Source organism: Podarcis filfolensis (genome assembly GCF_964270895.1).
Source record: "Podarcis filfolensis genome assembly, chromosome: 15".
In the NCBI taxonomy this organism is placed as follows: domain Eukaryota; kingdom Metazoa; phylum Chordata; class Lepidosauria; order Squamata; family Lacertidae; genus Podarcis; species Podarcis filfolensis.
The window spans coordinates 40,298,048-40,324,058 of NC_139618.1; the positions used below are offsets into that span (position 1 = coordinate 40,298,048).

At 45.4% G+C, this 26,011-nt stretch overlaps 2 protein-coding genes and 1 long non-coding RNA gene across 5 annotated transcripts in view; 2 read left to right on the plus strand and 1 right to left on the minus strand.

Moving 5' to 3' along the window:
- The window catches only part of ADRA1A (adrenoceptor alpha 1A), a 57,059-nt gene extending 45,567 nt beyond the window's left edge, over nt 1-11,492 (plus strand). For all 3 annotated transcript variants that reach the window (XM_083588811.1, XM_083588812.1, XM_083588813.1), the window contains exon 3: nt 5,283-11,492. In XM_083588811.1, coding sequence (XP_083444937.1) covers nt 5,283-5,806 — 524 coding nt within the window. In that variant the 3' untranslated portion in view covers nt 5,807-11,492. The remainder of the gene's footprint in view (nt 1-5,282) is intronic.
- Nucleotides 1-26,011, plus strand: part of LOC310750701 (uncharacterized protein) — a 735,887-nt gene that overhangs the window by 158,858 nt on the left and 551,018 nt on the right. The gene's annotated exons all lie outside the window — the stretch shown is intronic.
- On the minus strand, nt 19,543-21,908 carry LOC310750822. The gene is made up of 2 exons (XR_014542310.1): nt 21,379-21,908; nt 19,543-20,372 (listed from the first exon to the last, which is right to left on the minus strand). It is a non-coding gene; the product is annotated as an uncharacterized lncRNA (long non-coding RNA).

The window sequence follows — 26,011 nt, forward strand, 5'->3', positions numbered from 1 at the left end:
ACAGTAAAGGTAAAGGGACCCCTGACCATTAGGTCTAGTCGTGGCCGACTCTGGGGTTGCGGCGCTCATCTCACTTTATTGGCCGAGGGAGCCGGCGTACAGCTTCCAGGTCATGTGGCCAGCATGACTAAGCCGCTTCTGGCAAACCAGAGCAGCGCACGGAAACGCCCTTTACCTTCCCGCCAGAGTGGTACCTATTTATCTACTTGCACTTTAACGTGCTTTCGAACTGCTAAGTTGGCAGGAGCAGGGACCGAGCAATGGGAGCTCACACCATCGCGGGGATTTGAACCGCCAACCTTCTGATCGGCAAGTCCTAGGCTCTCTGGTTTAACCCACAGTGCCACCCACATCTCCTTGTATACAGTACATCCACCCAATCACAACACAGGTCATTATATAATTTCAGATGTGTCCCCAGAATATCTTGAATGTCCTGAATTATCTCAGTCTCAGACCTCAGTGCTCCTCTAGAGTTTTGAGCTGACCAATTGTGTATGATGACTTTTGGCCTCAAATTCTGGGCAGCATCATGGTGTTCTGGGTGAGCCCCCTTGAGATTTGAGTACTTGGGAGTAGTTTCTCTATCAACCTGTGAACATTGAGTTGGGACCCACTCCCCCTCTGTCACTGGCAGCATCTCTCCATGATGGAAGGAGGGGCTGACTGACTGCCAGGGGAAGTGCACTGTCAAGTTTGGCACATCATGGCACTGGGATGTGCCAACTGAGCTCCCCTGTCTTAGCCTCACCTCCAATTCACTGCTAGGCTCCAATAATTCATCTACTAACAACAGCCTAGGATCAGAGGGGGTCAAATCCAAGGTATTAAATGAGTCCAAGATATTAAATGTGTTATCCAGGGCCAGAGATGCTGATTTGGACCTCAGACTCAAGACATCAATACGTGCATGTGGCCCAGCACCATAGAGGCGACCGGGTGCTTTATGAGAGAGGTTGGGGGTGGGGAGTAGGGCTGGATAAAACTGCCCATCACTTCTAATGTGTGATGCTACTCGCAGAAAACGAGCAAGCTCTCAAGGGTGCAAACAGAAGGCGCTTCTTTCTTCACTTCACTTAGCCAGTGTGGTGTAGTGGTTAAGAGCGGTAGTCTCGTAATCTTGGGAACCGGGTTCGAGTCTCCGCTCCTCCACATGCAGCTGCTGGTTGACCTTGGGCCAGTCATGCTTCTTTGAAGTCTCTCAGCCCCACTCACCTCACAGAGTGTTTGTTGTGGGGGAGGAAGGGAAAGGAGAAGGTTAGCCGCTTTGAGACTCCTTAAAGGGAATGAAAGGCGGGTATCAAATCCAAACTCCTCCTCCTCTTCTTCTTCTTCTTCTTCTTCACTGCTCAGACTGGAGTCTATTCTCATTTGTGCTTTTGGGGAGCCAGGAATGAGGAGCAGGGAAAAAGGAGGTTCTGGCAATGTTAGTGCAAGCTCCCTCCATCCCGTTGCTCCCACAGCCTCTGCCTCACCTGCCTTTCTGGCTGCAAAAGTTGCCAGAGTTTCTCCACCCCAACAAGCAGTTTACAGATGTTTCAGAGCCGGAACATGTAGGTCCCTGTCCTTTCCACCACCCCAGCTGCTGAGGTCTCTGTGCCACTCCAACGCTTACAACATTTATCTTACATTGCCCATTCATGGCCAGGTGGAGGAGGCCAGGAGACAGCATAAGTGCTGCAGTTCTGAAGAGCTGAGTGGGGCAATTTGCATCCCCATATCCTCTTGAGATCTACACCCCAAGAGAAGATGGAAGCTGCCACAACAACCTGCCCAGGGTGCCACAATCGTTTAAATGCAGTCTTGATAGCTATATGTTGGCTATGACTAGTTGGCTATGACTTGCCATATACCCAAACGATATTGTAGCAACATGATGTCTTCCTGTTTACTGCTTGCACCCTAATTGGCCAGTATCAGCCAAGCAAATAATCTTGGAAGGTGAAAACACTATGTGAGGAATAAAAATTGTAGCAGATCGGAAAACCATGGCAACAAACAACCCTGCATTAGTTGCCTAAAAAATAAAATAGGAAAACATTTGGTACAGCTCAGTTCTGCATCTGTTTTAACCCAAAGGTGTATTCTTTGCTGAAAGATGCACAGTGTTCAAAATGCTTTTCAACCTCTGCAAAGGCACACTAAAAAGAATGGGGTTGTATCCCATGCTAATCCTACTCTGAGTAGCCCAACTGAAATTAATTGACATGGCTGGTTTATGTTCATTAATCTTAATGGGTCTACTCTGAGTAGACGGTGGCACTGTGCATGCATACATTCCCATTCATTTGCTTGCTATATGCTGGTTGAACTCTAAGTTATTAAGGGTGGAAGAAGCTGCTTGCTCATTCTTGCACTGTGAGCACTCTGAACAAACATTTCTCACTGAAGTTATTTTGCTTCTAACTATGACTCGTCTGTGCCTGACTTTAGCTGCAGAAATCGGAAGTCTGTTTTGGCTTTGAGCCACTTTGCTCTTCCCGTTTTAATTACTTTGGTGGGAGAAAAGCTCGCAATTCAATTGCAGCTGAAATTACAAACTGCCTTGGAGCGCTAACAGCAGAGTCAGGCAGAGACAATGGCAATGTGGAAAGAGGGGGGCATGGCACAGTGGGATGCAGCATGCTATGCGCAGAGATGGTCCTATGTTTGATCCCTGTGATTTCCACCTCAAAGGCTTCCGGGCAGCAGAGCTTGAAAAGATTTCTGCTTCCTATCTTGGGATGGATGACTAGTACAAAGTAAACAAAATATACAAGGTGGACAGATATGCAGCTCAACACAGATGAGCTAGTGGGGAAAGAAACAGATCAAGGGGGCTGGTGGTGGTGGTACCCCCTGCTAGGGTGTGGGGTTTTGACAGGTGCCCAGCCATGCCCATCTCTGACGCCAGCCCTGAGCACTTTCTTTTTCAGCCTGAGGGCAGCTTTCTCTCATGGGGGACCTTCTGGGAGCCCCATGTCAGTGGTTGGCAGGGCTAGAGCAGTGGCAGGCAGATCAATGGATGTGACTCTCACTTTTCTACAGTGGGCTACGTTCCATGCAAAAAGGCACGGGTTTCGGCACATACCTCCTTCCATCTTCCATTCAGGCAAGCATGAGGCATTATCACAGTTGAAGGATACAACTGGGCCCCCAATAATTATTTTTGTGCCCTCCAAATTTGCCGTTTTTAAGGAGGGGGAGTTTGTTTTAATAGACTGCTCCTATGGGTCCTTCTGTAATGCCATTATGCCAAAAGCTGTGTGTGAGAGTGCGCCAGCCAACCAAACCTCAGATGACATTTTCTCTAAAAAAAAAAGGTCATACCCATTATTACTATTTGGCCACACCCACTTTTATACTTGCCCCATGCCCAGTTTGACATGCAAACCCTGGCAGGTTGACCAGGAATTAATGTAGCCCTTTGCCTGAAAAGGGTTAGCCCCACCTGCTTTAAACCACCTCTTTCAGATAAAGCCATTTCCGAACTGGAGAGGAGAGGGAGTTGCGGGCTACCTCCTCACACACACGCGGGGGCTGGCCTTTTGCCCCCGTGAGAACAAGGGAATCCCCGGGCGTGCCTGCAACCCTGCCCGCCAATCGGCGGGCTAGGGTGGCGTGGCCTGGCCCATTTTGCCACAGTTATGCATGCTCTGGCACCATCACTTCTGTTTTTTCCAGGTGCATGAGAAAGAAGGAAACTGCCTTATCAGTTTCAGATTATGGGTCCATCTATCTCAGTATTGTGTACACTTACTGAAACCAGCTCTCTAGGATTTCAAACAGGGGACTCTGCCACCCCTGCAAGTGAGCTATTGCGTGTCCTGTTCTTTGGAGCCTTTGATGGGCTGTTTATGATCGTCGATTTGTTTAAATTATCTGATTTAAATAGCTTTTTTATTTGCATTAGTTGTCTTTTTCAGCTGCCAGGTTACTGAATATGTATGTGACTTCCACTGTTTGTTCATTAGTGCATTTATATTTCATTCTAGTTTTAATCATTTTATTGTAAGCCCCCTTAAGGCTGTTTTTATTTATTTCTGTGGATAGTTCTATCCCACAAGGCATGAGAGGGAAGGCAAGAAGTAATTGAAGAAATGAGTAGCTAAGTAAATAATGCATGGACCTGCCTTATAAAACGTTGACTGATCCAGAATACATCAGCTAGGTTAAACACTCAGACTCACCAGAAATTTATTTGGGGAAGACAAGAACTGTAACTCAGTGGAAAAGAATTTGCTTTCCATGCAGAAGGTCTCAGGTTCAGTCCCCGGCCTCTGCAGGTAGCCTGGGAATGTCCTCTGTCTGAACCCTTGGGAGCAGGTGCCAATCAGCTGCCTGGTTTGCATGTCACAGTAAGTCAAAACATGTTTTAGTGTGGATGTGCAAGTGTGTGGCCTCCTAGGAAGGAGATCACAGCTGCTTCACTGCTCCTTAGCTATTCTGCTACTGTACCATGCTGAGCTAAGCCATAGCTGGATTTGAACATCATATGAACATTGGCTCATGGTTACCTTTTTCCAGACTTACCCACCAGCTGTAACCAAGATTTGTGGATTTAGTCTCTGTGAAATGTGTGTGCCTAGTACCAGCAATGTCATATCCTCCAACATTTCTCATTCCTCCCATTTCATCTGAGTAATGTTGGAGGGTATGCTGCCCATTTGCCATATGTGTTTCTGCCCCCCCATAGTTCTTAATCCCCCCAGCTGACCTTCATTGTCCCCCACTTGTTTGGTGCCCCTCAGCCACCACACAGAACATTTCCCACCAGAGGAAGGGTGAGTGCCAGCACCACATCAATGGGTTGCAGCACATTCATTACCTGAACAGGTACTTCTGGGAGTGGGACGCCTTCCACCCACCCACCCACTCATCCCTTCACAATATGGGATTATGTGATGAGTGGGTGGGTATCTGTGTCTGAGTGTGTGTCCGTCTCTCTTATGCCCTGCAGCTGCCCCTGTGTTTCTGTGTTTGTGTTTCTGCTGCCTCACCCTATGCATTCTCACTCCCCCTCCCCAACTGACCCTCCTTGACCCACCATTTTTGTTCCCCACCCTGCAGAGCATTTTAGTGAGAGAGTTATGCATGTGCTTCAGTCTCCCACAGTGAAATAAACAGGACTTAGAAGCTGAGCTTTAGCCATCCTGTTCTCCAGAGAGGTAACTGAATAATGTGGTGCTGGTGGGCACAATCAAAAACTTTATCCCCTGCCATCACTTCTTTCTTAACTAGTTGATAATCAGGAATTGTGCTTCTATTATTTCCAGTAATGGTTCATATCTTTTCAATTCCAGGTTCTTTCTTTCCCGAGAGCAAGCCCTCAGAGACAATTTTTAAAATCGCATTTTGGCTGGGATACCTGAACAGCTGCATCAACCCCATCATCTACCCTTGTTCAAGTCAAGAGTTTAAAAAGGCATTCCAGAATGTTCTAAGGGCCCAGTGCCTCCCACCACGGAGATACTCAGCCAACAAATATTCCCTTAGCTTCAACCTCAATCATGCAAGCAACCACGTCGCCGAAGCTCCAAAAGACGTTGTCCGCATCCCTGTCGGCTCCGGAGAAACCTTCTATAAGATTTCCAAATCGGACGGTGTCTGCGAGTGGAAACTCTTCTCGGCCATGCAAAGTGTGTCCACCAAGAGCACAGCCTCCAGGGACAAGGCCAGCTGTGTGACAGCCAAAGTCAAGAGCAAAGGTTTCCTGCAGGTGTGCTGCTGTGCAAGAACATCAGGGAAAAACATGGCAAAGGACCAGAAAGTGCCCACCATTAAAATACACACTGTCTCTGTCAGCGATAACGGAGAGGATATTTAAAGGCATCCATCATTCCGGTGGGACCAGAAGAGGTTTACATGCAGTACTTCAATATGGGCGGCCTAAGGAGGGGGCTGCTTTTAATGGGGTAATACAGAAGGGAGAATGCCAGCAAGGGAATTATGCTAACGTAGAACAAAGCACGTGAGCTTCAACTGAATCCAAGTTATTGAGGGAATCTCAGGCAAGGTGATTTGAATCCCATTGAAATCTGTGGGGTTCAGAAATGGGACCACTTGAGGCTGGACTTCTTCAAGCGATTCTGCTATTATTTCCTTGCTATTTTCAAGGCTCTGAGGTTCAGTTAGTTTTATTTACAATTGTTTAGCCATTGCACTCTTAACTTTGGGGGTGGGGTGGAGGAAAGTGTTGTGGCGTGTCCTACAATTGAAATCTATGAATATCTGTTATTGGTTTCAACACAGGAACTTCTTTCTGGCTCTCCGCTTTTATGTCGTGGAGTAACTTCATACACCTAAAGGGGGAATTTGACAAGGCAGAACCATGAGTTAATTGGAGAAATGTGATAGTCTTTTAACTTGACTCCTTTCTTTTTGTTAATTCCAGTCCTGTGAAACTTTGGACCATGTAGCTTAAAAGACACCAAAAGGGTAAGGGGTGGGGGACTTCAGTCCCAGGAGCAGAATGCAACCCCCTAGGCCTCTCCAACCAGCCTTTGGGGCTCTTCCTGTGGTACATCCCTTCACCCGGTCTCTAGTTGGCCCTGCTCCATACATCCCTTAATTGTTTTTGCCAGGCTGGAATATGTCGTTGAACTGTGATAATGCCTTTTGCTTGCCTGGATGGAGAGGTCTGGGGACATGGGACCTCTGACATTTGTATGGCTGGAATATACTGCACAAAGACAAGGCACAGCCATTGCTCCATCCACTCTGGCCCTGCCCACTACTGGCATGTGGCCACTGGAAGGTTGTCCATGGAGAAATACAACCCCTGAGGATGTGGGGGGGGGGAGAGCTTTCCCACCTTTGCAATAGGGAGTACACAGCTCAGAACTGGCCCTGATTCTGCACTTGGCAACAACAGTTCAGAAGCTTGTGTACACTTCATATGGATGGCAGACTTGCTGAGAACAGCTCCTTCATCCCATGTGGTCAAAAAGTGGGAGGGGAAACACTACAATCACATAGGCAAGGAAATCATATGGGGGTCTATGATAACAAACCAGTGTGCTCCCTCCTTCTGGGGTGTTAATCAAGTGGACTAATCCATATGATTAGTTCTGGGCATGTAGTTATAATATTCACTCATGGGACATCATCAAAGAGAAGCAGCTCCCACAATTTGTGGTGCAGATGTGAAATGGGTCTTATTCCCTCTCCCTTTCACAGGGACCATTTCCTTATTCCGAAAACATTTGCAAAAATCTCTGTGTATCATTTTGAAGCTTCACCTTCTCTGTGTTCCTCTTTGTTGCCTGCCTTGTAGTACATTCATTTTTGAAGTGCAGCATGTAATGGTGGAAAATATTCTGTAGCAAAAGAATGTACCTTTGTCATAATAATGATGCCAAGAAACTGCCCTCTGAGTTTGTGGGGTAATTCCCAGCCCCTCCATCAACACCAGTTGCCTTTCCTTTGTACTTGTTTGACTCCATCCCATCCCACATGGGCCACACCTGTTCCTTCAATAGCCTACCTCTACAGACTTCAGGTCATTCAATCCCTTTTTGCTTCCTTTTGGGACTTCCAACCATTATTGTTGTCATACACACTCACTTAGGGTACACGTGCAATGTGAAATAATTGGAAACTGTGGAGATTCATATTACAAGGTTGCACTGCAACACTGGTCCATTAGGGCAAATGGGGCACTGCCCTCAGCCAGCCCCTGCCTGCCTGACTTCTTACATACAACCACCCCAGGGGAGGCCTGTGCTGTTAGGTCCCTCCTCTTTAGTCCCTGCAGAAGTCAGCAGGGAGGAAGATGGAGACAAAACCAGAATTAGTTGGCTCTGCCTTTCATTGTTCTGGCTCCGTGTACCATTGGCCTCCCTGCCTTCCACCCTACCAGTCCAAATGGGCACTAGCCAGCACTGCACTGCAAGGCAGCCTTTTGTAATTATCACTTGCAGAATTGTGGAGCAGCAGGATTTACTAAGGCGCCAATGAAAGAGAGGTTCAGATCCATGTGATGTGGGTTATTCATTATGGGGATACTTGTTGAACCATTGATAAGACTAGGGTTTAAGGCAGCCTTTGCCACAAGTCAACATCAAAGATTCAATCTGTTTAAATCGTGTGCTGGAGATTGGAGAACATGGTTATTTGGAGCCATCTCAAGGAAACAGAAGTGAAAGTGCATGAAACAGTGATTCAGTAAGATTCAGAGTTTGTCCACATTTCTGCTTGTCCTGTGCCTAGAAAGCATGAGTCCAAGAGGTCTTCCACTTGTCTCATGTTTCTAGGCATGGGTCTGAGCGGTTTTCTGTTTGTTTCACTGCATTTCCTGCAAAAACCCACTCTTTACTGCTGAATTGAAGCAAACTTCAATCTACAGTAAACTTGATTGACATTCAGGTTGATGGTGTCACAAAGAAGCCTCTATCCCCTCCCCCCATGCATCTTTACAACAGGGTCAATTTAATTTATGTTTTCCTGCAAAAAATTCTGTTCAAAATTGTTTCTAAGATCCTTTCTTGGTCCTGGATTTCATAGAGTACCCCAGGGAAAGGGAATTGAATTTAAACAAGTTCAGGTATGCTGTATAACTGTGCCCATGGAGGTTTATTTCAATTGACTTTGGCTAAATTAAATTGCTTTTTGTGGGATTACCAAAATATAAATCAATCCCCTGCAACAAGGATGAAGCAATTTATCTTTCAACTGTTGACGTCAATGAGAGTATTTTACATTAATATATTAAAAACAAAAAACAAAACCATGTTCCCTCATTAAACCAGATTACCTGAATTTGGATGATCAGAAACCCAAACGAACAGGAATGAATAGCAGTTGCACAATACGTAATTCTGAATAACCTTGAATTTGCCCATTGAGCTCTGTATAAGCAAAAGATTCCTACACTAGGTCCAGCATTGGGAAATGTGCCCCATGCTCATTGGAACTGTGTGTGGAACATTTCTTAAACACGGAGGTTAATGGGGACTCCTTTGCTGCTAGTGGACTCTAAGCTGATGCACATATGCATGATTTATTGCTTGATGACCAAGTGGGTGAAGGGGCCATTTCAGATCAAATGTCACACCAGAACTTCTAAACCATTTAAAATGCATTGGAAAGGATCCAGATTCAAGCACTAGACATGTGTCTACTCACATGTAGAGAGCTTGCATGTAGCAACAGAAATGGGGCCATATTTACAGCCCCACCCCTGGTACTGCATTCCCATCACATGTGTTGATAGTAGCCCTATTAAAATCAGTAGGACAAGTTGCTCATCATGACGGCCTTAAGTCCAATTGATTCTGATAGAACTAAAGCAAAGCTAACTTCATATAGATTTAAGTCAATACTTTTAAGTGAAGTCATCTCACATTTTCAGCTGCCAGTCATCATGCTGGACAAATAAAACAGTGAAAAGGCATGTCTGCATTATCTAGGGCTGCCATACACCTGGAATTTCCTGGACATAGCCAGGATTTGTCTCTCAAAAATGGCATCCAGGTGGAATTTTTGAAAAGCAGCAAAAATGTTCAGGGAAACCCAGGCGTATGGCAGCCCATATCAGAAGTGTAGGTTTTTTGGCAATTTTCCTTAAAAAATAGGTTTAAAAAATCATTTATTTACTGAGATTTTGCAAAAAAAGGGGGGGGATTAAAAGCTGAACAACTTTTGTATCTGGACATTCACTTTTTGAAATATGGCAAGCGTAGCACAACTTCAGTCTATATATTGGACCAGGAATAGTATGTTTGTTTTTTTAAAAAAAATCTACAGATTTCAGATTGCCAAAGTTTGCTTTCTCTCTGGAGTGCCTAACATGAAAAGCTTTTCAGATAACCTCTCTTCATACCATGCCAGTGTCATTCAAAGATTCACAAGACCAAACATATTTATAAGAGCTTTTCCCATTTTGTTAGGGATATCAAGAGGCCTGACAGTATAGCTGTCATTTCCCTCCCTATTGCTATAGCCTCATAGGGATTATATTGAATGTGTTTTAGACATTGAAGGACCAAAAGCAGTTCACAGCAAATGCGAGGTTTGCAATGTAGTAATTGACCTTTAAGGAAGCTTGAAAGTAATTTGATTTGGGTGTTTTCCTTAGTTTCAGCCTGTCAGGAGATTTCTGCACCCTCTGTAGAAAAGAGGTAAAGTACGGTACACATTTGGAATTAATAGTTCTCCGCTCTGTACACCACACGCTATCTATAGAAATAATCTGGCAATTAACTTTGTAATGTAGGCAGAAAATGCATCTATAGCATCAGAAGAAAATGGGATTCAATGCAGTAAGCGAACTCTAAGAACTGAATTGAACTCCATGCTAATCCTTAAATCTTCACAATTTTCCAGTAACCAATAGATAGGAAGCTGCTTTTTCTATTCATCCAGCTAGCTTATGTTTGTTCTGCAATGACTGGTAGTGGCTTTTGAGGATTTCAGGCAGAGATCTCTCCCAACCCCACCAGGAAGTGCTGGGGCTTAAACCCGGGACTACCTGCATGCAACACAGATCATCCTCTGCCACTGAGCTATAGTGTTTCTTGCTTTAAGTTACAGGGAGGCAGATTTTGGTTGAGCATTAGGAGACACGTCTTGATGGTATGGGCAATATGACAGTTACCTAGAGGGATGGTGTGCTCTCCTTTGCTGGAGGTCTCTAAGCAGAAGCTGGGCAGTCATCTGTGAAGGGAGCTCTAGCTCTGAATTACCTCGGGTTATTCGTTCTGGAGGTCCGGTCTTAACCTGAAACTGTTCTTAATCTGAAGCACCACTTTGGCTAATGGGGCCTGCTGCTGCCACTGCGCCACTGGAGCACGATTTCTGTTCTCATCTTGAAGCAAAGTTCTTAACCCGAGGTACTATTTCTGGGTTAGCGGAGTCTGTAATCTGAAGCGTATGTAACCCGAGGGACCACTGTATTGAGGTTGAATTAGATGGCTGAGCCTGACAGCAGCATATTCTGTGGCCCTTACAAGCAGAACTGGGCCCTGCCCTGGCTTGGGAGGGTGTATGGCATAGGCGCCAACTCCTTAGGGCTGAAGACACCTCAGCCCCCTAGATATTGTTTAGTAGGGAGCTCAGCACCCGCCCTCCAATATTGAGAGGGTGGAGGAGGCTGAGCTCTGGGATAGGCCCAGTTTCTCCAGCTTCTGGCATGGGGCATGGAATGGAGCTGCTCCTTCTTCCCCATGAGACAAGACGAGCCAGGGGCACCGCTGGCACTGCTGCTTGCACTGCCACTGCCTCCTCCTCCTCCCACCACCAGTGACCACAGCTTGGGCGAGTCTGGAACCCTACCGTGGCTGGGGAGCCCTGCTGCAGTGCTTTGTTTCTGCTGCCCTCAAGGAGTGTAGCCCTCAGGCTGCAAGAGGTTCCCCAGCCCTAGCGTAGGACAATGCTGACATAAATAGAAGCTGACAATATACATTTGAAGGGGGGCATTTTTGAGATGCATTGTGGGAACAGCAGAAAAGAAAAGAAAAGAAAAGAAAAGAAAAGAAAAGAAAAGAAAAGAAAAGAAAAGAAAAGAAAAGAAACTTCAGCAGAGGATAATAAAGCATATGATTTGCATGCAGAATCAACCCTTTCTCCTGAGGGACTGCGGATTTTAATGAGCATTAAAATTGCTCATTACCTCAGAAAGGATAGTGTAGAGTTGGAAATGGTTCAGAAAAGGGCAACCCAAGCAATTAAGAGGGTGGAGCATCTCCCCTAAGAGGAACAGTTACAGCATTTGGGACTTTTTTTAAAAAAAGTGACTTGGAGGCGATATGACAGAAGATTATAAAATTATGCATAACATGAAGAAAGAGGATAAGGAAAAGTTTTTCTCCCTCTGCCGTAACACCAGAACTCGTAAACCAACTTCCAATGAAGTTGGAAGATTCAGGACCGATAAAATTATTTAATTATAAGTATTTCAGCTGCAGGGAAGTAGACAATTTCAGGGTTGAAGGATCTACATTGTTTTTACTAGCACCCCAATACCCATCACCTAGAACCTGGTGCAAATGATATAAACTTAGAAACAAATCATTCTGAATTTGTAACAGAACTGAACAAAGCTCATTATCCTTCCCTATAAAAATCCCACTTCTGATTACTTCCAGTCCTCTTATTTTCCGCAATTTATTCATATTGGGGGAAATCATTTTCTTGCCACTATTCTTAAACTATTTTGAGTCAAAAATTCTTTGCTGTTCTATGTAAGTCACCCAGGGATCAAGACCAGCAGATCAAGACCTACCTTCTGCTCACCCTTGATTTTATTTTGTCACAGTTTCTGGGGTCCAAACCTCCTCAGAATAGGACCAATAACCCTTGGGTTACTACCAGGCTAGGGATACACCAATTTGTCAAATGTTTATTTTTCTAAGTTTCTCATCCCCACCCCCACCCCTGCATCTAAAGTTCCATTCTTCACATTTCTGCACAAGCTTGTGATTTATTTATTTTCAGGGGGGGGGGGTCATCATGAAAATTATTTGTGTGAATTTCTCCCAAAATGCACATTTTTCTATGTATTTTCTCCTAATTTTTGCAAGCAATTTCCACTAATTTGTGCATTTTACTGTATACTTTCCCCATTATATACATTGTTTGGTTGGCATACTGTACCACAAAATTCAGAAATTTCACAGGAGCACAATTTCAATTTCTGTTTTGTTTCAGAAATTGCAAAACAAGGTATTTCCAATGCATTTCAAACTAATTTCTTGCTCATTGCTATTCCACATCACCTGCATTCTGAGCATTCATTTTGATCTGTTTGCAGGCAGGTTAGACAACATCACATCAAGCATTATTCACACCATCCAGTGCATTTTCCTGTCCTTGGAAAAAGTCTGATCTTTGGGGAAAATCAGGGTTGCTTTCCCCACTTCCTGCTACCTCCTCCCTCAAGAGGCGGCCTCTGATATCTCCTCCGCTTTCCATGACTCCCACTGAGCCTTTTATAAGATTCTCAGAGCCAGACGCATCTCACTGTTTGATCTGATTGCAACTCATGAGTAAACTGCTAGTTTGGTGACTTCTTCCTCCCATTCCCCATATCAATGTATTTTCATTAAGAGTTTGTTAAGATTGGTGTGTTTGGGAGAATTACAGCCTGCACAGATTGTTATGGTGTTCCAGACATGGCTGCTGAATGGCTAGTTGGATTGTTTGCATTTCTCATACCCATTCTATTTTTGGCAGGATTTTACCCCCCACACACACACACATACACACAAACCCCAAATTGTAGATCTATAGCCGGGGAGTTTTTACTGAGCTGTACTAAGGTTTGGACACGCTGTACAGTCCATCAGACATTAATCCTAAACTAAACACTCTGCTCCTGAACTGAAATGTTATCGGGAAGGTGTCAGTGTGTTTGGACAGGCTAAAATTAGAAAAGTGACACTCCTGCCGGCATCATTCCATGAGGTGTGAAAGTCAAGGTTGGGTTGACACAGAGCCCTGGCCTTGGAGGGCAGAGGCTTGCCAAATAAACCCCGTGGAGGAACCCTGCTACCAATGACAGTTTGTGAGTTGGAAGTAATTTGCTAAAACATTTAAGCCCAGGATTGTGGTATTCTGTCTCACAGTTCTGTTATAGGCTTCCTAGACAAAATTTGCTATTCCCAGAGTGGCTTAACAGTCAATCCCTTTTCCCAGGGAATTCTGGGAATTGTAGCTCTGTGGGGAGGACAGGAGACTCCTAACAACTCTCAGCATGTTTAACAAACCACGGTCCCCAGGATTCCTTGGAGGGAAGTCATGACTGCTTAAAGTGTATGAGACTGCTTTAAATGTTTGTTATAGATATAGCCATAGTGGTGGCTGGTGAAAAACAGGGAGGCCAGCAGTAGGTGGTGCCAGAGTCAATGTCAGGTGGAACCAACTAATTTTAGCTTTGTGCCTGTTGAGTTCTACATGGAGAACCACTGGGACTAAGGAGAAGGAAGCTGACAGCCAGGGCCATCCAATGTATTGGTTGGAAGAAAGAAGGGTCTGAGCTTGGTGGTGCAGTGTCCCATTCATCCCAATGGACCAGCCTCCACTGCCTTTGCTCCTTAACCTGCTGCTGCTCCACAGCCAAAGCATCATACACTGTCAAGGAAAAACCTTCTAGCCGACTGCTATATCTAAAAAGGCTGTCTCTTGTGCACCGATGATGATTACTGGGGGGAAAGAAAGAAAAAACAATGGACTTCTCTGCTCCCTAAGTTAACAGCATCTCTGGAATAATGAGTTGTCCTCAAAACCGGTGTCAGGGACTGGAGTCTTTGGAAAGCTACCAAGACACCAATACCCTCCAGAAGGGCCAGTTTCAATCCTTGACCTGTCACAGCTGCCATTGCCTGCTCACTTGCTCAGCTAAGAGCTCTCTAAGTGAGCAGGTGACAAGCGAGGTGGAGGGGACATCTCCTAAGGAGAGGCCATCCCACAAGGGCATCATGCCAAGGGCCACTGCCCAAACCTGCAGTCAGCCATCTCCTTCTTTGAGGAGACCCTGGACAATATGTCCTCCTATGGACCTCTTCTGCCCCTCTCAATGGTGCCTGATTAGCTTACTTGGCTGCAGCAGCAGCTGTACAAGTACCAATGGATGGCTGTGTCTAGCCACTCTATAAATTTCCCACACTGCCCCAGGCCAACAGTAGACTGGACCTGACATGGCTTGCCTTTCAGGGTCAGAAAAAGAAATAAGAGGGTAGGGCAGACATTGTCAGTGAGCCCTGTGAAGGAACTGGGGCCCTTGAAATTGCCCAAGGACAGGAGGTGCTGACACCATCCCTGACTGTTCTTACTTTTTGAAGTGACTTTGTAGAGCATACAGATAGAGCAAAAGTGCTCCATCATCCTTGGGTTAAAAAGATCCTGAGTATATTGAATTACTTTGCAGAGTTAGCACACAGCATGAAGCTGACTGTGCAATGGATCCTTCACTGAGAGATGGCAAGCTTACCTTGGCGGCAATCACACAGAGGTACACTTGCTGTGGAATCATGAAAAAGGCTTAGTTTCTTTTTATAGGAAATGCATACTTGGGTAGAAAAGGTTCCTAGCTCTTACTAACTAAGGTGGAGGTGCAAAGGACTCTTGCACTCTCCAGAGATACATCCAAAGATGTCCTGTCTCCAAAAGAGCTCAAATGAGAGGAAGGGGGAGGCACAAAAGGAAAAGCTGCAAGCTGAGAATGTCAGTAACATCAAAGGAAAGGTCATCAGGGAGACCCTTTAGGAATGTGAAGGTTCCCTTCTCTATAATATAACCCCTTAGCAAGCTGAGCTGCATCCCAACACTTCCAGTGGATATTGCAGAACTGCTGCCAGTCAAAGGAGATGGTACCAGGTCTGACAGGTCAATGATTTGACATGGCAGAAGGCAGCTTCACTTGCAGGGAGGTGCAGCTATGCTTCACTTTTGTGCTCCCAGAACAATCCAAAGTTGCAGCCAAACCCTCACACCCTAAGAGGTAGGCTGCTACCCTGATTGCAACTCAGGGGTGGTGCATATAGAACAGCCTTATAGAACTTGGTGCCTTCCACAAGTTTTGGACTACAATTTCCATCAGCTTCAGCCAGCATGGCCATGCTGCGTGGGGCTGGTGGGAGTTGTAGTTCAAAAGCTCTAGAGGGCACGAGGCTGCTGAAGGTCCCAGGTTCAGCCTCTGGCACCTCCAATTAAAAGTGTTTCGTGCCAGGTGGTAGGAAAGATTATGCTGCTAAACCAGAGCTCAGTGGTGGCTTTGCATCCTTAAGGCGCCAGGGCCAGTTCCTGGCTTCTCTCGACAGAGCTAGAAATGTCTAGTACCTGAAATCCTGGAGAGCCTCTGCCACTCAGTGTAGAGTAGCCCGTACTGACCTAGATGGACGAATGGTCAGTATAAAGCAGCTTCCTAGTTCCTATAGGCGAAACAGACAAATACTCACCTGGCATGACTACTGGACGAAGGTGAAATGTTTTCTCTTTTCAGAATAATAATAATCTCACAGCTGTGGGCAATCAAAGAGGCTCCCTGCTCATTAAAATGTTCATTAAATTGATGGACATCTGCATCAGTGATTACAAAAGCTATTTCAAGAACAGTGTTTAGAGAAGGGGGAGCGTCCTTACAGTGACTGTCAAATTCAGAGAATCAGCTGGATGACAAACAGCTCTGTAGACAGAAAGATCCAGCTTACCCAAGTTTATTTGTTAAAATATTAGGAGCCACACTGTGGGGTAGGTGGGTGGGTGTGTTTAAGCAAAACTGAAGGGAGAAAAGAGAGGGAGATTCCAGGGAAATTGCTTGCAAAAATGTGCATATTAGGCAAATTTGTGTTCAAAAATATATTTATTAGATTTATATCCTACCTCACCTCCAAATAGCTGAAGGTGGCAGCATACCTGTTTTTCCATCCCCATTTGATCCTCACAACAGCCCTATGAGGTAGGTTAGGCTAAGAAGCAGCGATTGGCTCAAAGTCACCCAATGAGCTTCATGACTAAGTAAGATTTTGAACCCTGGTCTCCCATGTCCTAGCCGAGCCCTAAAACTACTGCACCACGCAATGCTGATGAATTTTCATGCAGACTTTTAAAAGGAATATTTGCAAACTGAAGTTGGGCACAGTGAAGTGAAGGTCAGAAATGTGAGACACAGAAAAGGACAGATTTGGCCATCTCCAGTTGTAGTGGTTAGAATTGTAGAGTTTAGAGTTTAAACATAACACATAACTTTAATTGGTATCCTAAAACAAATTTGTGTGTGTGTGTGTGTGTGAGAGAGAGAGAGAGAGAGAGAGAGTGAGAGAGAGAGACTATATGAAACTGGCAGACTTATAATAATAATAATAATAATAATAAATTTTATTTATATCCCGCCCTCCCCAGCCGAAGCCGGGCTCAGGGCGGCTAACAACACTAAAATAGTGCAACATTATAAAAATTAATTAAAATCAAAATTGATGGCAACCATAAACTAAAGTTTTGTAAAGATTGCCAAAGGAGGGAGTCAGGCTGTGCCCTGACCAAAGGCCTGGTGGAACAGCTCTGTCTTGTAGGCCCTGCGGAAAGATGTCAAGTCCTGCAGGGCCCTAGTCTCTTGTGACAGAGTGTTCCACCAGGTTGGAGCCACAGCCGAAAAAGCCCTGCCTCTAGTTGAGGCCAGCCTAACCTCTCTGTGGCCTGGGACATTCAAGATGTTTTTATTTGAAGACCGTAGGACATACCAGGAGAGGCGGTCCCGTAGGTACGAGGGTCCTAGGCCGTATAGGGCTTTGAAGGTTAAAACCAGCACCTTAAACCTGATCCTGTACTCCACCGGGAGCCAGTGCAGCTGGTATAGCACCGGATGAATGTGATCTCGCAGCGAAGACCCCGTAAGGAGTCTCTCCGCGGCATTCTGCACCCGCTGGAGTTTCTGGGTCAGTCTCAAGGGCAGCCCCACGTAGAGCGAGTTACAATAATCCAGTCTGGAGGTGACCGTCGCGTGGATCACAGTGGCTAGGTCAGGGCGAGAGAGGTAAGGAGCCAACTGCTTAGCTTGGCGGAGATGAAAAAATGCCGCCTTTGTTATAGCTGCAATCTGCGCCTCCATGGAGAGGGAGGTATCGAAGATTACACCCAAACTCTTAACGGACGGTGCTGGCACTAATTGCACCCCCGCAAGAGATGGGAGTTGCCCCCTCAATCCCATATCGTCCCGTCCCAGCCAGAGGACCTCTGTCTTCAAAGGATTTAACTTCAACCGGCTCCCACGTAACCATCCAGCCACAGCTTCCAAGCATCTGATCAGTGTGTCTGGGGCCGAGTCAGGATGGCCATCCATCAACAGATAGAGTTGGGTGTCATCGGCATACTGATGGCAACCCAACCCAAAACTCCGGACAAGCTGGGCCAGGGGGCGCATAAAGATGTTAAAAAGCATCGGGGAGAGTATCGCACCCTGGGGCACTCCACACACCAAGGAGTGGCGGGATGACAATTCCCCCCCAAGCGCCACCCTCTGTCCCCGACCAGAGAGAAACGAGCGCAGCCATTGAAGGACTGTGCCCTGGATCCCCACGTCGGCAAGGCGGTGGTCCAGGAGTTCGTGATCGACCATGTCGAAGGCTGCTGACAGATCTAGAAGAATCAGCAGCCCCGACCCACCTCGATCCAGCTGCCTGCGGAGATTATCTGTTAGGGCGACCAGAGCCGTCTCGGTCCCATGACCAGCGCGGAAGCCGGACTGGACTGGATCCAGAGCCGATGTTTCATCCAGAAACCTACCAAGCTGTTATGACGTATTCTGAGGCACATAGCAGCATAAAACAAACTCCTGCTGCACTCACTCTCTAACACGCTACAGGTGATAAGAGACCTTACTGAAAAACTGCTTACTGTGGCGACATCATAGGATTCTGTACTACATTAACTCTTTCCATAGCATTTTGGATGCACTCCCACAAGAATGTCAGACTAGAACTGTGGTGACCCTGGTTCAATCCCTACCTGGCCACAGCTCCATGGTTGTCCTTTGGCTAGTCACTATCTCTCAGCCTAAAGTACATTACAGGCTTTTTTTAAGGAGGGGGACACTGTAATATTTGCTGTTCTGAACTCCTTGCAGGAAGAGCATGATAAATATGGTGACACTCCAAGAGCAGGTTCTGTTTTCCCACCCCCAGCCCTTGAAACTCCTCCACCACATCTGGGAGCAGCAAGCTAGTTTAAAGGGAGAAGAAGGAGGAGGAGGAAGCCATGTGGCACACACAGTTGTATTCTTCAAGTGGAACAGCAAATTGACTCATCAGGAAAGGCTGGGAGGCTCCCACCACTTCTCCCCAACATCTCTCGCCTGAGACAGTTCCCTAATGGTAGGAACTATCCTGAAATCTGCCACTGCCATCAAAAGTGTCCCAAGGGCTCTCATTTTGTTGGCCTGTGTATGGGACTAAAAGGGTGTGTGCGTGTTTTTGCTTAACATTAATGAAAATGGACTTCCCATATGTAAGGAAACACCTAAAACGCCAGCATTAATGTACTGAAGGCTATAAATTTTCATAGACCCTTAATACTCTTTTAGCCCTCTCATTTGGGTGCACTAATATTTGAACAACTTTTTAAAATATGGGATCACATACCATTCCTCCAAGAAGCTATGTAAAGAATCTTCATTTCCAAGTTTTGTACTGTGGCCAAAATAGAATATAATTCATTCCATTTTCTGGGCAATGTTTTAATTGGAACAGACAAGAGGTTTGCAGAGCTGTGAGACTGAGCTTCCATTTCTGATTTCTGATAACCTTCTCTGACAAAATAAATGGTTTCAGCAAATAAATGCAGGCAGGGCACTGACCTTTTCACACTCCTCAGTGTGATCAAATTCATTTATTTGAATCTAGTCATCGGACCGTTACAAAGTTTAAACAGTAAGAATATGAGGCTAGGCAACTTTTCAGCCTTTTGGCCAAGATCAATACCTCAATTCTGAGACCTGGGGTTCTGCAGAATAGACTACATTCCAAGTCAATTTGACTTAGTGGGGTCTCACTAATAGAGTTTTTCTCTGTTTCTGTATACTATAGAATCATTAGCAGGAGTTCCAAGGGCGTTTCCACACGAGGTTTAAGGGGGGGGGACAGTTCTACTTTGTCCTCACACAGAAGCTCTATTCAAGCATTCATTTCTAAATACATGGGACTAGGCATGAGTGGGACTGTCCCCAGTCCCTTGATGCTATCACACACACTAGCAATGTCCCACAACACACAATTAATCATCCAGCTTGCATATAAGCCAAGGTTTCTACCAGTCACGGTTTTTGTCCCCATAGAGCGGGAGTGGGGAACTGATGGCCCTTCAGAGGCTCTTGGACTATGCTTTCTGGGAGTGATGGGAGCTGTAGGGCCACAGGTTTCCCACCTCTGCCAAGAGGAAATATTACTACATTCATTGAAGCAGCTCCCTGGAGAACTGAGCTGATTGTGCTTTGGATGGGGAATGTTGCTGGTGCGCATGTTAAGTTGTTTTAAATTGTTTTTAATATTGTGTTTTAATATTGAAACCCACCCTGGGACCTTAGGATGAAGGCCAGGAAACAAATGCATCATCATCATTAAAGGGCTAGTCCGGCATGTTTCCACTCGTTCCTTGTTGTATCTGGAAGTGAATGTGACTATTGCTTCTAAGACATGGAAGCCACACAGTGCCTATGTGCAATGTGACCCCATTTCCCATCCGTCAACATACCGGTAGTAGACAAAGTGAATCCTGGCAACATACATGTCTGGACTGATGCTATAAGAATGATTTCAGGCTTGAATGTTCTCTCTGTCCTGCTCTTTTCTCCTTGTCATTTCACAAGTCCCAGCAAAGTGCAATCTGTGTCTCTTATGTGAAAAAGACTGATACCCGGAATCAACCATGTTTCCCCATCTTTCTTTGCAGGAGAAGTGTTGAGCCTGTTGAGAGACATGAAAACTAGTGTGGTGTCTTTTCATGTGTTGTCCCAATGCAGAAAATGTGTTCTGTTTTCTTGGACTGAGAACCAAGGCACACATTCCGAATTCACAGCACAACATTTTGGACATGCATGTGGCATGTCCTGTTAGGAACTTCTGCTGCTCTGCTGGAAATAGGTGAGACTGGAACTAGATACAGCATAGAAGCCATGGGATCCTGAAACCTGTATTTTTCACTGACCATGGATGTGGGCACAGGGACATTTGGAGAGAAGAAGCAGTGGGCTGGAAGAGAGTTATTAATCCTTCAGCTTCCTTGAGCAGCTCCCCTTCTCTGTTGAATTTTAGCTGGGCTTAGCTCAACTTGGGGTGGTGCCTCTGGGGAGGGATTGAAAAGGGAAAGTGCTGGGTGTGGGAAGGGTCATGGCAACTTCCCTTCATTCAGTTGCTTCTTTTCCATGATCCCTCCATTCCACATTCACCAACTGGGTTGGGAATCCTGGGTAACGCCTGGGTTTCTGCTTCAGAATTCTACAAAAAAAATCTGTTGTGCAATTCAGATTCATGCAGATGGAATTTAGGGGAGCAAACTCCAAGCGCATTTTGGATGTTGTTTTCAGCGTTAATGAATTTTCTCTATCATGCCATTTTTAAAGATGTTTGTATCTCATTCAACATGGTGCAATTAGTGCTTATCGTTACCTTGAACACAATTCATTGTATTTGGAATGTTAACAGGTTGACAAATAAATTATTGCAGGAATGCATATTTTGCGAGTAATTATTTGTCTGTAATTATTTTGGTGGATTGTGATATTATATGGTGATTAATATAAGAGCAATGGAGCATCATTTATCTTTTGGGCCCTGGTCTTCTGGTGTCACCATCAATCCTGTTTTTATTGCATAAACCTTAATATTAACTGTCTCGATTCAAAATGGGTTTGCACTTTCCAATAACTTTAGAGTTGTCTGAGAGCCCTCTGAAAGATCAGAAAGAACCCACCTATTAAAAATCAAGAGGAAGGAAAGCAATGCCAAGGAAGACATCAGTCAGGGGTTAGGCAGGGTCCTTTCCAACTATGAGTCTATGATTGCCCTGGTTTCACCACTATTGTTGTTGTTGTTCCGATTTATTCCTCATTTACAGCAGTGAAAAGCAATCATCCTCAGGCCCAGGAATCTGTGTAACCTCAAGATAATAAAAACAACTGAAGTAGAGGAACTAGACATAGACAACAGATTTGAGAGAGGGATATCAGCGCTAATGCAACAGTAGTAGCATACACAACATTACTCATGGAGAAGTTCAGGAACATGATTTGGGGGGAAATTAAGATTCCATCCCACGCTCGAGCAAGTTTATGGAGCTGTTTCAAAGACTGGAACAATGCCTTTCAGCTCTGTAATTTCTGTTTTGATCTCTGCTTTAAAAGACTTGGCTGCTCTGTTCCTGCCACCTGCAGAAAGCAACCTGCAAGGCTGTAAAGATAACAAAAGCAAGAACAGAACGGCGAATCAGAAAGCTCCATGAAATGCAAACCTGTAGGAAATGTGTCACCACCAGATTTAACCCTAACCCTCCACACCACCCCTGAGGCTGCCTTTCAAAAGCATTCCTGCTTCTTGTTGGCCAACTGCAGACTGTCAGTATTTGGGGGAGGGATTCAATTGCACACAGGAAAGTCAGCTTTGTGCAACTGAAATGGATTAAAGCTCTTTGCCACTCTAGCACAAGAAGTCCACTTTGCAGTGGAAAGTGGACTTTTGCAGTTAGGAAAATAGTGGAGAAACGCACTGAAAAGTGTGGGATAAATTAATGTTCAACAGGAAGACATGTAACCGTCTCACAAACAAATCAGAGCATAAGCGATGTTTCCAGAATGCCAGCAAGGGCCCTCATCTCCTTCCAGCCTTCCTTCCCTTCCATATGATCTGTTTATTGAGCATTCAACCTAATTTACTTGAACAAGGCTTACATGGAGGTCACAGTAACTAAAAGTCACCGAGGGTTCAGCTGCTCCACAAGATTTGGAGGGTGGGGATTGCGGTCCACGAGCATTAGTTGTTGGATTATTATTATTATTATTAAAATATTTGAGGGGGCCGGGTCCCCCCACAAGGTTGACGGGTATTGCCATTCAAATGGTGTGTGTGTGCCACAACATGTGATCAATTATGCAGGGTGGGGTTTACCTGCCCCCCCATATTTTATTCAAGTTGGCACCCCTGACACCACACTTTTTTGTGGATTGTTAGGCACATTTATTCCCTATTTTGATATAGAAGAATGGGATGTAGATATTCTAAACAATTAACATTAGGTATTTCTATCAACTGAGCCTCACCTGCAATTTGAAGTGTAACAGCCCAGACCATTTACCAGTTCAGTGACCACTAGGCCTAAATCAATCTACTTTAGTGTTTTATCAGCGACTCAGATGATAGTATCACTGCTCCGTGTTTATTGGCTGGGTGCCTCCTAAGCCAAATGTTCCAAAGGCTGTCATCTCTCATGATTTATTCCTTGAGAAAGATACTCGGGAATCCAGAATGTTACTCCAGCATCAGGAATGCTCAGAGTTTCCCTAGAGAATCATAAAATGTTAGAGTCAATGCTACGTTTTGGAGGTCTGAAACAGGACAAAGGTTAAACAACCCAATTTTCTAATTGTGTTTGTATGTGCACACAGAGAGAGACATCTATAGTTTCCCTGAGAAAGCCCCTTTGAGATATTTAATTATGTTCACAGCTCTCCCACTGAAACCAGTGGGACTGAAAAGCCATTAATTCTGCTTCATAGCTGCAGACTGGGCACATGACCTGCACATTTGACATTTCTAGCACAATTTTCAAAATCATAAAGAATTTGTCTCCTTCTGGACAGAAGGCATTTACTCATTATTTCTGTAGACTTTTCAGCATGTGCATGCTTGAACATTCCCATGTCATCGATTTGATATATGTTTCACATGTATCACTTGTGCAAGGCATTGGGATTGGTTATTCTCTTTTGAAATGACAAAATGATGCAAAACACCCACACCCTCCAAAAAAGAATATTGAACACATAGGATTGTATCCAATATAGTGCTGCTAAGCAACAATGGAGCACATCTCCATGCTGCCTGGGGCTGGTGTGCATGTGTGTGTGTGCGCACCGAGGTGGGGTGGGGCAAGGGGCAGAGGACTGTGACCCCCCAGCCCCTGTGGCCGCATGGGTGACACCAGCCTGAAGCAGCATGGCTGTTCCACCCTTCTTGCACCAGCCTCCCTGGAAGGCCCCTTGAGGAGGATGGTGTGGGGAGGCAGCAACCATCTGCCCTTCGATTCCAGCTTCACAGGAGGTGGGTGCAACAGCCATGACACTTGGGGCTGGTGTTGTCCCAATGGCAGCGGGGGCTGGGTAGGTGTGGTGGGCTCCATTTGTCCTCCACCACTCACTCCACCCCCACACGAGGCTGGGGTTGAAGGGCACAGGGCTGTCGGGTCCCCACTCCGCTGCCCCCCAGCAGCCTGTGCAGGGGGGAGCCTTGGTTCCTCTGACACCAGGAGAGGAACACCAGGCCACAATCCACAAAGTCCGTGTCCCACTTTCTTCTCTTTCCCTCCCCAATATTTAAAGTTATTTGCAGTTTGGCATGCTTGCCGGAAGATATTTATACAGTCTAAAAGTTATGCATCCAGTACTTGGGCAAGTCACAGTTTTAACTTAGTTCATAAGCGGGAATGCTTATAAAAAAAATCATTAGCAGATGTTTATTTTTTCGTTCTTATTTCAGTCCCTGCAGATTTTCTCCTTGCAATTCAATACAGTAGCACCTCGGCTTACGTTACCCTCGGGTAACATAAACTTCAGGTTGCAAAAGTGGCAAACCCAGAAGTGTTTTGCTGCGTGCACATGTGCAGAAGCACTCTACCGCACCGCGCACATGCGCAGAAGTGGTCTCTCCAGTTGCGGAAACCTCAGGATCTGACCAGAGCTCTGGACTGGATCCTGTCTGCAACCAGAGGTACCACTGTACTGGCATCCAGTGGGGAACCTCCTCTTTACCACCCTGGTGGGATCAAATTAGTTTATTCTTCTTAATATTATCTTTTGACCTCATATAATTGGTCCGAATTGCTTTTATTTTTGGAGAAATTGCTGATTCAATGGTGAGCAGTTTGCTGTGGCTCTCAATTGCGCCATGTATCTGCGCTCAGTCTCGGAGGTCTCATGCTCCCTACGGAGCTTTGGGAGTTCCTAGAGAGTGTCCTTCGACACTGCTGGACCTTTCAGAACCCAAACGTTTCCTTTTGGTCTTTTTAGAGAAAGTGCTTTGCCTGAGCTCCCTTCCTGCCCCCTCACAGCAATTGGGCCACTCAGAGCGGGTGGTCTCCAATGCCCACAGCCAACCCGGAAGCTGCCTCCATACTTATTCAAGTCCATACCATAAATTTAGGTTTGCTCAATTAAAAGGGATTAAAGCACATCAACAAAATAAACTTTTTGGCAATTAGGAAAGTGATAGGGAAATGATCTGAAAAGTGTGAGATGAATGAATACTAATAATATTCAAACAGCCCACAATCAAATTAGGCTGAATGCTCATTGTTGTATAACCTTCCCACAAACCAAATGCTCAAAAGAGACTAGACATAGTCTAACCTCTATGTAAACTTTGTGCAAGTAAATCAGGATGAACGATATGGGGGGGCGGGGTCACCTGGAAAAGTCTGTAACACTTGTCAATTTGTCTGAGCCCTACCTAAAACTTTAAAATGTGGTACATGTTGGCTTAAACCAAGAACTACCTTCACTGTCGGTGGTTCGAATCCCGCGACGGGGTGAGCTCCCATTGCTCGGTCCCAGCTCCTGCCAACCTAGCAGTTCGAAAGCACATCAAAGTGCAAGTAGATAAATAGGTACCGCTCCGGCGGGAAGGTAAATGGCGTTTCCGTGTGCTGCTCTGGTTCGCCAGAAGCAGCTTAGTCATGCTGGCCACATGACCCGGAAGTTGTCTGCGGACAAATGCCGGCTCCCTCGGCCCATAGAGCGAGATGAGCGCCACAACCCCAGCGTCGGTCACGACTGGACCTAATGGTCAGGGGTTCCTTTACCTTTACCTTCACTGTACAAACCAACAGCAAAGGGTTTGCCTGTGTCCCTTTTGCCCCTATGTTGTAATTGAATGAGGAAGGGGATGTAGGAGAAATTTGCAATGTGCGCTAGCACAGCTGCTCCCTCTTAAAAAAAATTATTAGGAGGATAGCTGAGACTCAGTATATGACTGAGTACTGGGAAGCAGCAAGAACAGTTACTTAAGAGCTCATAAACTGTATAGGAAGATTATGAAAAACCCAAATGTGTCAACTAACGAAAATGGAAAAAAGAATACATATTACATGAATCCAGATGCCTCAATGGCCTTTGCCAGGAACCAGTATTTCAGGAGTTTATTGTACTGCTATCTTTACAGACTTCTATAACTTTGCATTAGCTTTTTACTGCCTGATCGTATTCTGCAGAGTATTTGCATGACAGCTATCTCAAAATATGTGCAGCTAAATGGAAGGATAAGGCTTCTGCGCCAATCGTTTCATTTATAGCATGTTGGGAGTATCTTCAGGCATCATCAGGGGAATACTTGCCTAT